We start from the raw sequence: 10,495 nt of genomic DNA, 5'->3' as shown, positions 1-10,495 counted from the left end.
GGTTGTCGATCCGAGATGCGTCTCTTTGGGGTCCCGAACTTGGATGCAGTCGGTGAGGCAACGGGTTCGACAAGGACGGGAGTATGGGTAGACTCTAGGAACCAGCCGTACGCACGTAACGTCCCGTCCTGAATCCTTGACTGGTCTTTTTCTGCCTGGACGGTGGACCTGCCACTTACACGTTTCTTCTTGTGGGCAGGAAGCTCACAAACTTAGACACGCAGACAATAGAACATGCAGATACGCAAGCGTAGCTGATGCTGGCGCTGGTAATGGCTGGGTCGTGGTTTTCTCAGGTGCAGCAGCACCTGCCCAAGACAGCGAATCTGCACAAACACACCTGCCTGAGATTAGGAAAAACATCAATAGACACGCAGCGCATCTTGCCTCGTATGTATGGGATCATGCTGCGCGAAGCAGAAGGAAGGCACGTTGTATGCGAAGATCGCGGGTCGTTAAGGCCATGTGCCTTTGGAAAAAGCAAGGAGCACAAAAAAAGGGAAGCAGAGATCAGAGTCTCATTCCATGTTTGGCTGAGGTGCGGATACCTTTGGTGCGGTAAAGGTACCCAGCTTGGGAGGATGTACATACCATCCCCTCCTTCCCACCCGAGTCTTTCCAGTCCTTCGAGGCTTTCCCCAAGACCCCCCCCCCCCCAGCTTACCTAAGACATGGGGTACTGGGTACGTCGGTGTAAGTGGACAAGGCAGGCACGAAGCACTTGGAAAGGTATCCAGGTACGGAGTACACGCGAATACATCGACTCAACCCACCTAACCTCACTTTCATTCCTGAAGATGATTTTGACCGCATGTCCTTGTTCAAAGGCGTTCTGGGTGTTTCGATTCTGACCCTTCAGCCGTTTGCCGTTCTGCGCATGCGATCAATGCCTTAGTACAACACCACAGGTGCCCCCAGTTTCCAGCATGAACTACGTGGGAAGACACAGCCGAGGACGGGAATGTTTCTCGGCAATCTTCTACCAACGCGGACCAAGCTAACCTTGGCCTTGGTGCAGCTTGCGAATGCCCTCAGTGGGATCCACCCTCAGTCGGGATTCTTTACCTGTCCTCAATCCTCCCCGACCTTCGATCTGCCTTCCGACTGTTGCCTTCCTGCAGCTTACCGCCTCATCTCGATGCCTCAAGATGCTCAGAAATGAAAGAAAGGGAAAAAACAATGCAGTGGGCATCAGTTGCTGCAGGAGACGGCTGCCTTCTTCCCTGTCCTGCAGTCGTTCGCTCTTCTTTCCCATGCTTCTGCCAAGATGGGCACTTGCTTGTCATCCCTACATTGGCCAGCTGTTCGGCAAAAGTCAATAAGCTGAGACCTTTGTCCTGCCAGGTAACTCGTGATCTGCGTCTGTCATATCACGAACTAATGTCTTGCAGAACATCACCTGATCAGTCTTCCTTCTTGGGCCGCAGCATCAAGCATGTCGCCGCATGCCGTATGCCGTTCTCCGCCTACCGCCTCGCTGGCCCGTCATTCTCTCGCGATACCTGCGAGGCCTGCAAGGGGACCTACAGTGACCGTCAACTCGGTGTGTTGATACTACCCAATCCCCTCCTCGGCCACCTTTACTCGCCCACTCTCGCCTGCCAGCTAGCCAATCTGCATGGCTGTCACTGTGCGTGCCCAAAGCACATCAAACCATTCGAACCGAAAACCGGCCGTTGATCCAAGTATCCTCACACCCAGAGTCGCATCTCATCCCGCACTTCATTGCATACGGGCTGAGCTAAGCTGTTCATCCCTTGATTTGATCACGCTATCAAACGCCTTATCCGTGAAGTGAGTATACGGTATCCCTGCACTCACCCCCGGCATCCGTCTGCATCGACGGCAGAAGTCAAGTCAAACTTCGAGCTACAGCATACTGGCAACATGGCATTTTGGCCCCCATTCTCGACTGCTTGCTGGCTTGCTAATTAAAGGTCACGCTACCTCGACAAACAACGCCAAGACCACCCCGTCACCCACCAGTATGCATCATGTCCATCACCGCCGAGCCCTTCACACAAAAGGAACGCTTGAGGGACGGCTCGCATTCAGGCGTTGGACTGCGAGATACCTCTTCTGGGGTCGGCTTCTGCCGCCGCTTTCAGACGTTCTAACCTGGATGCACGAAGGCGCTTGCCTCAAACAACACCATCACTTCCGACATGGTACCATTTCGCATCATGGCACCCTTCCACTTGCTGCCCAATATTCTCAAATTGTGCTAGTTGCTTTGCTTTCTTGAGGCGTAAGCAGCTGGCTCCTGCTTCGACTCGATCTACTGGCTCTCCATCAGATCATGTTACGATCTGCCATTTTTCAGGGCATACAGACGACGCCCAGGCCCCCATCTCGAGGAGCGCAATTGCTATGTCTACTAGGCTGGTCTGCACACCGAAGAGCCACGAATTCCGAGCCTGGTAACTTTCGCAAACCTGGCCCGAATGTAGGCAACCCTTGCAGTATCACTCCGGGTCAGTATTGAGTTTCGTCAATAAGGGCGCCGGTGCTTCCTAGACGACTGAGTCATCTTCCTGTCCCAACATCTGGCAACAAAATGTCAACATCGTGGGATGTATCTCATGATGCGACCAAGCAATCTGCTGCTGCAGTTAGCATAGTTTTGGTCTGCAGCACTGACTACTACCCACTTCTATGGGGCGGCCCGATGCCGTCCACGACAAGTTCCCGCTTCAAAAACGCCCTAACCCTGGAGCACATTTCAAAATCTGAGCAGTGACGAAGCTCCGCCATGCATATGCGCCGGAAACGACGCGGTGTCCACGATCCAGGTCCCTTCCTTGCTGACTCGTTTCGAGTATCCCCGGTGGCACAATTGGCTAGCGCGTCAGACTGTTAATCTGGAGGTTCGTGGTTCGAGCCCACGCCGGGGAGTTGCTATGGTTTGACTCCATTGTACAAGGGTTGGCACGCATCTTTTTCACAAATTCTTTTTGCCAGCTGCTTACTTCAATGTTCGAGCTGGGGTATGTACGAATTGGATGCACCTCATCCCATTGAGATGATGTGTTTCGTTGACTATAAGCTAGGCACACTCTTCAGCTCACGGCGAGTTTAGCTTTTTATATATATGTATATATATAAAAGAACCTTCGTGGCACCTCATGCGCATGAGAGTATACCTTGAGTGTAAGACGATTGATTAGATGCACGTGTCTGTCCTCCTAGCTTCTCAATGTCCCCATAGCTGTATCAGCTAACTCCTCAGTGCAGATATACATGGCGAATGAGTTTCAGCTTCATATCTACAATAATGCAGGGTCTGCTGAGTACTGATCTGCTGGAGGAGCGCGAGCCTTGTCTTGTTAGCGACCTTGGAAAAGGAAATGAATTATGTTGTTGACCATACCCACGGGCATCAGCTGATCCTGGCTAGGTAGCCCTCGCCGCAAACCTTTCATGCCTTTGAGCTCTGGCGTTACACTCTTCGAACGCTTGCTTTTTGCTGATGATTGGAGTCTGTGCAACTGTCGGCTCAGGAATCCTTGTTCAGACACATGAAAGAGGAACAAGTAGTCCGTACTCACCTTCGGTCAGTCGACTCACCGGCTCGGTAGGTCGCCAGAAACAGGGTTCGCTCTGTCTACCTAGGAAAGGGGGTGCTTCTCCACCGCAGAATCACTAGGCTGGAAGCCTTAAAGCTTGACTCCCACATTGGGTTCTGCGCGCGCGCGCGCCCCCCTGGTAAGTTTTCCCCGTAATCAATATATGACATGTCACTTACCAACTCGTTACAGCCCTGTAGATCTCTCACCGCCTGCAAGCCCATCTCTTTTCTTACATTGACACCGTGAGCTGGGGGTTTGCAAGGGTGGCCTACACCAGAGCCAGCAGGATGAGCAAGGGGACTTGGCATCCTAGCCTGCTCCCTAGGAGCGGAATTTCCGGGCTCAAACTATATCCTAACAGGGTTCGAAGGCCAACTCCGTATTCCACACGTGCTTCTTGGTTCCGTCAGTCCGCGAGTGTACAGATATGAAGACATCCAACAACTATTCTTCAAGCCTGGCAGGTGATGTCAAGCGCCTGGGGAAAGGATGGCGTCACGTCATACGACTATTGTCACGACCAGACGTCGTGCAATTATCCCCGCAGGCTGCCCGGCTAAGAGCAACAAACCTGGCTAAGGTCGCCTTGCTCTCTCAACTTGGCATCCATGCTTGACCTTGGAAACTCCAAATGGGTGGCTAACTGCCCTTGAGCACTCCCGTGGTCGACTAGGGGGTCCGGGGCGTCCGGATGCCTCTGTGCTCAATACTTCACGGGAAACAACAAGGTGACGTTACGGTTGCTACGATACGTGGCTGCCATGGGTCCCACTCCAGGTCCTAGAGCCAGTGATTACTTGCTTACACCGCTGATTAGACCGCAGCAAAGTTCATTGTCAGCCCAGGGAACCGTGAGCCTCAATACGGTTGACGACGTTCTGAACCCTGCTCATAGGGGTGGTTCGCCCGTTGACTCACCGAAGTTCAGATCAAGGCATATGCCACGGTTGGTCAGCCCTAGACAACAGACCTTGACGGGCCGGGCCATAGAAGCTTTCGAGCCACCCTTCACAAGGCTCAGGGGTGAAAGTGTTTGAATTATCCGAGACTATTCTGGAACTTCTGCTCCGTACCGACAGGAATCTTATTCTGCCCCCCCCCCCCCGGATGCTGAAGGTCGTGGAGTCTTTGCCAGGCGCTCTTCCGTGTGGTCAATCGTCGACACAGCACCACAACACCGCGGACACGTCAGACCGGAGGACTGACGTGGACACAAGGAGCCGTGATATATTGACAACCCTGGAGACAGAGACACGCGGCATAATATCACTGATAGAAGACACCTGAAATGGATTTGAAGATGTGTGATGGCGAGCTGGACCGTCGTTTGCACCTCCAAGAATCGAGTCGCATTTGTCTCTGCTCGCGCTCTAGTATATTCCTACTCGTTCTGTTTTCCTATTTTGTCAGGGAAATCTTTTTTTACAAAGGAAGCATCAGGGGATTAACTGCACAGCGTTCAGACAGCAACCTGTGCCGTGTATGCTGCCTATTTGGTGTACTTCATCACTCACTGTGGCATATATCTTGCCGAGAATAACATTGGACGCACCTTCGGTAAACATCCGCCTGCCTCTCTAGCAACCCACATAATGCAAAGGTTGGGCGTATGCACGTTATCCGTACATTGATCGCCATTAGTACTCTGTCACAGCGGGTATGATCCAGGAAGGACAGTGTGACCTTTGCTGTGTAGATGTAACCGCTGGGTTCCGGTTGGTTATCGCCCACTTATTTGCTGCGGAACCAACCAACGAACTATGGTTGCGCATTCTTGTGTAACAGAAGAACAGAAGATTCCATTCCTGACGTTGGCGACAGAGAGTCAGGCTTGTGGTGGTGAAGAGGCAACACTGCATTAGCACCAAGGGACTCACTACGCAGGCGCGGTCCGATGAGCCTGGGACAGATCTATTTCCAGGGTCAATCGTCCAGTCACTAAAGACAACCCTGGGAAAACGTATGAAAAGCTGCCAGACTTAGCAACGTCTCAATTCCTGCAAGCTCTAAGCCTCCAGAAAGAAAGTGGCACGTGGCACAACTGGACGGACCTACGACGGCAGGTCTCGATACCGAAAAGGGCAGGGTACTGCAGGTCATGTTCACCGAAGCTCCCTCTGAGTGGCTGATGTGTCAACTCGGTGAAAGCACAGGCATGAGTAGCTCGGTACGTGGTGATTAGGTCCCTGGTACATGTTTGTGCGAGGGCGCGGAAGAAGACGCGAAGGGGGCGCGAAGACATGCATCAATGTAAGCTCACCAAACACGGGATGTTGATTTGAGTAGCACAATGAAAGACGCTTCATGCCCAATGAATGGACTGGATCGGATAGATTGGCGTTGGACAGGCGGAACGAAGGGATATGACTCGATCTGTTCAAACAATGGTCGGGGGATACGGAAGACGCTATCCGGCTTTCGTTCCGTTTATAGGGACCGGTAAAGAGAGGAGTAGAGAGAAAGAGAGTAATCTAACGGCGAGTAACTTACATCGATGCCGGCCTACTCAATCTTGCCTCGTGCGTGCGAGTTATCGAATGCTGTGCTAATGAGGATTTAGATGGTCGGGGAGGACGACAGGCGATGCTGCCATGCGCGGCGTATAATATGTAGCTGCCTACCTTACTTTACATGTGCCAATAGCTTGAAGGGAAAGTATCCATATAAGGTAAGGTAGGTGTTTATGGATGTGTATAGGTAGGTAAGTAATACGGATAGGTAGGTACGAATGAATATGTAGGTATTCCGTAAGGTAAGTCAGGTAGGTAGTCAGTCAGTCGTATGGTGTGACGCACGTTTGCAAACGGGGTGACGGGCTGTCCCCACAATCGCCCGCACGGTGTGTTGCACAAAGACCGACACTGTACCTCGGTTGCGATTTCATCACCGAGATACCTTCATTGTGTGAGGGACTCGCTGCTTCAACTCCCTCGGTTCGACATGACATTTGAATCCGTACGACATGAGTAGATGAAGTAGAATGAGGTAGCTGGAAAACACGAGGTTGTAGCTGCTTGCATACCCCTAAAGCCATGCTGTGGCTACCTACGCACCGAGTCCTCGAGCGATCGTGTCTGTTGGTCGCCGTCTCCAAATCTGGTAGAGGCTATCTGTCCCGGCCATCCAATGCTTGAGAGCCACAATTTGCATCGGATGAAAAGAGCCTGGAAACAAGACCTGCCAGAGGTACTAGTCCGAGGTACCTTTATTGGAAAAGGACCCGGCTACCTACCTCAAGGTAGGTACCGTCCAAATCACCGGCTTTTACACTGTCCACCACCCTCCCGCCAGCTTCTTTTGACGACCTCGCCCCATTCATCCCTGACCGCCGCACCGGCCCTAGCTACTTTACACCACCTTACACCAGTGAACACGGAGGGTCCAACGCTACGCTGCCTTACCTCCCTCACGCTCCGCTCCGCTTTACCCATTCTCCATTTAGCCCATAGGTCTGCGGAGGAGACAACGACATCCAACTAGTTTTCTCCCCTCTCCCATCTCCCCTCGGGTTTCACAACATCCCTCACACGCACCACTTGCTCGACTGCAACATCCCGGGCACTAGACACGAACCACGCACGCGGCCATACAGAGAAGCAAACTACCTTACATAAAGCACACGCATACGGACGACTGTTGCAAACCCGCGCATCGCATCGCATCGCATATCGCGCATATCGCCGACCAGTGACCGAACCAAACACCCAGCATCACAAGGAGACAACATGGCTGGCAAGAAGGGAGCAGGTGAGAATAGCAAAAAGGCTGCCGGGAACGCCCGTAAGGCCGACGCTGCTGCACAGAAGGCCGCTGCCGAGGACGCGAAGAGGGCTGCCGTTGAAGACGCTGACTGGGGCAAGGGCGCCAAGGGAGCTGGAAAGAAGTGAGTAGGAGTCACGAACAACGTTACGGCAACCTCCCCTCGGCCGCCACGATGTGGTGCCCCACATGTGACACCACCGGCTTCCATGCATCACGTTTCCCCATCTCTCGAGATCTCCAGTACCCCACAGAGAGGAAACCAACCCAGTGCCATGGCTGACCGCATCATCCATCTTTTAGGGAAGCGGAAGCCGCCAAGAAGGCAGAAGCAGCCAGAAAGAAGGCCGAGAAGGATGCGCTCCTGAAAGAGGAGGAGGCCAACACCCCCGGACGGACTGGACCCAAGAACAACAAGACGGCCGTCAAGAAAACACGTGGGCTCGATCTGTCACAGTTGGACGGCGATCAGAGCGGAGGCTCGCTTGCCGCGCTCAACGCCACCGGTATCGACAACGCCCTCGACGCCCTCTCCCTCACAGGCTCCGACAACAACGCAAAGATTGACCGCCACCCCGAGCGACGTTTCAAGGCGGCGTACGCAGCATTCGAGGAGCGTCGGCTCAAGGAGATGGAGGACGACGGCTCGGGCCAGGGCCTGCGTCAGCAGCAGAAGAAGGACAAGATTAGAAAGGAGTTTGAGAAGAGCCCGGAGAATCCCTTCAACCAGGTGAACGCGAGATTCGACAGTACCAGGGAGGAGTTGGCCGAGATCAAGGCGAAGGAGAAGGGCAAGATCGAGGCCCGCCTCGGGAAATAATGGCCCAGTAAGAAGCATCTCGCGCAAGCCTCTCGCGCAAGTCATTATTCATCCCTTCGAAGGCATCACTGCTTTGGGGGGCTACACGTAAACGTGGCACAAAGATGCCAGGGCTGTAAGAGTGACGAGCATCAGTCACCTGCATATTGGGATATCAACTCTCGGATGTGAATAAATCATGAGACCAAAATTTTACCCCTCTATTTCTGAATGGATCGATGCCATCGTGGGGTTTCCTTTTGCCCAAACGTCATTGTTGTGTGCATGGCCGAATCACGTTGCGATTCGCGAACCCTCGTATACACAGAAAATTGAGAACTCAGTAATTCACGCCTCATCCACTGAAATTTCTCTCCGCCCGAGCCGCCAGCCTCGACAAGAGTGACGCCGACGCGACGGCCGAGATGACCGAGATCGCTACACCTGCCGTGAGCACTTTTTGGCGGGGTAGCTTGTGACGTACAGTGGAGGTGGGGTGAAAACAGCCCTCACTATCACCGATAAGATAAGATTGCGCTTATCACGATAAGGAATTGGGTCGGCAGAATTTCTTACCGCTTTTCATGACCGCCCTTGCTTCACGCATGAATGAGACATTGTTCAATGTCTCAAGACGGGCTTCCTCTCATCGCGGCACATTCATCCTCATCAAGCCCTTATTTTTGATGCTTTATTTATAAGAAAAAATGGCGAGTCTACGGATGGGCAGCATGCCGTCGTTGCGGCGACAGCACCTCCTGGCCGAATTGTGAGTTTCCCCCAAACCCAGACCCCATCGAGCGTCACCCCCTGAGGTCTGATTTAAGCGTGCAAGTTGCTAACCTCTGTACACTAGTGCTGGCCTGAAGCAGGCTTGTCCGGAGGGGGTCTTTGTGAGCTTGACGCCAGGAGACCCGATGCTATGGTCCGGCGTCATGTTTGTGAGGCACGGTATGGAAGCCCCCGGACTTTATTTACGATGAGAGAGGAAGACCCAGAGTGAAGAGAGGAACGGAGAGAAGACTGAGACTTATTCGCAGGACCCTACGCTACGGCTATCCTAAGATTTCAGATTTCGTTCCCAGACACATATCCTCGACTACCGCCACTGGTCACTTTTTCAACAGACATTTTCCACCCCCTAATCACACCATTAACCACGTACATGTACACCACCGACATTCAGGACAACGGCACGGTAAGCGCCACCGACGCAGAGCGCCTACCGCCCGGAGGTTTCAGTCTACGACATGGGTTTCCCGCTTGGTTTGGGCGGGGCAGCAAAAGCAACGCGGGGAGCCGACAGGTCAGCGGCCAGCAGCAACAACAACCGCCCGCGACGCCTGCCAGAGGCGGTGGGGGGCCATCCAGCACTACGTCGACGCCGAGCTCAAAGGCGACGCCTCTCGGAGGACGGCCTGGGTATCTCGACACTTCGAGGCGAGAGGTCTCCACGTACGAGGTCTTGCGATATATCCGGAGCACGTTCGATGACGAAAAGGTGCTAGACTCGGTGCCTCTCGAAGCTGCGGGAAACCCTGGCGCGTGGCATGCGTGGCGGACACGTCAGCGACAGACGGGCAAGAGTTTCCCTGGCGATCCGGTACCGCAGGAGAAGAGTGAAAAGGAGCAAGAGAGCGACAAAGTGGCAGAGGCTGCTGATGGTGCTCAGGAGAAGAAGGAAGGCGAAGCGGAAGGGGAAGAAAAGGTGGAGGAGGCGCCGCCTCCGCTGCCTGAGAGGAAGCCTTCCACCAGCGGGAGTGTTCACTCCATTGTTAGGAAACCTATCGGTAGTGCGCCTTCCGTCTCCAGAAAGCCTGGGGAGTGGAATTGGGAAGGCGTTTGGGAGGATAGAGTACAGAAAGGCATCGCGACGTCCCTGTCTGAGGCGGTCTTGTACGGGGCGACGTCGGGTGGGGATGACCTGGTGAGTGACCTTTCTTCTCTTCAGATGCGTGAACCATGGACCTAGGACGGCTGCTGACCATGAATGACAACAGATCAACTTCCTTGCAATGGAGGAAGGCGACGTGGACGCTGTGAGAGAAAATTTGCAGCGTACACTGGGAAGCAGCCCGGCGACACCTGAAGAACGTAGAAGCATGCAGGGCGTGCCTGCGTCGGAATGACGGATTTGACTTTGCTTGAAAGCGACTACCTCTAAAACTTCATGACATTACCTAGCTCACCTAGCATGCACGTTCACCTTTCCCTGTAGCGGATGGGATGTAGACTTGCCTGCGTAGGTACATTCTCCTCTTCCACATAGCCTTACTACATACAACTTTTCAATGGCCCCCGAATAATAGATCATCATTCCAAGACGTCAGATCATCACGTACATTACTTACCCTCTTGTTACTTCGAC

General features: G+C 53.4%; 5 protein-coding genes across 5 annotated transcripts; 4 read left to right on the top strand and 1 right to left on the bottom strand.

Moving 5' to 3' along the window:
• Nucleotides 1-292: 292 nt before the first annotated feature.
• On the bottom strand, nucleotides 293-589 carry CPAR01_10909 (uncharacterized protein; the record flags this gene model as incomplete). The annotated part of the gene is made up of 1 exon (XM_060495169.1): nucleotides 293-589. The coding sequence occupies one exon, from the start codon at nucleotides 587-589 to the stop codon at nucleotides 293-295; it is 297 nt and encodes a 98-aa protein (XP_060345517.1).
• Nucleotides 590-1,025: 436 nt separating this feature from the next.
• On the top strand, nucleotides 1,026-1,322 carry CPAR01_10908 (uncharacterized protein; the record flags this gene model as incomplete). The annotated part of the gene is made up of 1 exon (XM_060495168.1): nucleotides 1,026-1,322. One exon carries the CDS (start codon nucleotides 1,026-1,028, stop codon nucleotides 1,320-1,322), a length of 297 nt encoding a protein of 98 aa, XP_060345516.1.
• Nucleotides 1,323-4,330: 3,008 nt separating this feature from the next.
• Nucleotides 4,331-4,606, top strand: CPAR01_10907 (uncharacterized protein; the record flags this gene model as incomplete). Its single annotated transcript, XM_060495167.1, has 1 exon — nucleotides 4,331-4,606. One exon carries the CDS (start codon nucleotides 4,331-4,333, stop codon nucleotides 4,604-4,606), a length of 276 nt encoding a protein of 91 aa, XP_060345515.1.
• A 2,688-nt stretch (nucleotides 4,607-7,294) lies between these two features.
• Nucleotides 7,295-8,148, top strand: CPAR01_10906 (uncharacterized protein; the record flags this gene model as incomplete). Its single annotated transcript, XM_060495166.1, has 2 exons — nucleotides 7,295-7,452; nucleotides 7,632-8,148. 2 exons carry the CDS (start codon nucleotides 7,295-7,297, stop codon nucleotides 8,146-8,148), a joined length of 675 nt encoding a protein of 224 aa, XP_060345514.1.
• Nucleotides 8,149-8,834: 686 nt separating this feature from the next.
• On the top strand, nucleotides 8,835-10,256 carry CPAR01_10905 (ubiquitin-conjugating enzyme; the record flags this gene model as incomplete). The annotated part of the gene is made up of 4 exons (XM_060495165.1): nucleotides 8,835-8,896; nucleotides 8,984-9,078; nucleotides 9,168-10,054; nucleotides 10,128-10,256. The coding sequence occupies 4 exons, from the start codon at nucleotides 8,835-8,837 to the stop codon at nucleotides 10,254-10,256; spliced, it is 1,173 nt and encodes a 390-aa protein (XP_060345513.1).
• Between the last annotated feature and the right edge of the window lie 239 nt (nucleotides 10,257-10,495).

This window comes from Colletotrichum paranaense, assembly GCF_030867605.1.
Source record: "Colletotrichum paranaense strain IMI 384185 chromosome Unknown Scaffold_9.1, whole genome shotgun sequence".
Taxonomy (NCBI): Eukaryota; Fungi; Ascomycota; class Sordariomycetes; order Glomerellales; family Glomerellaceae; genus Colletotrichum; species Colletotrichum paranaense.
This window is presented reverse-complemented; position numbering and strand designations above follow the sequence as displayed.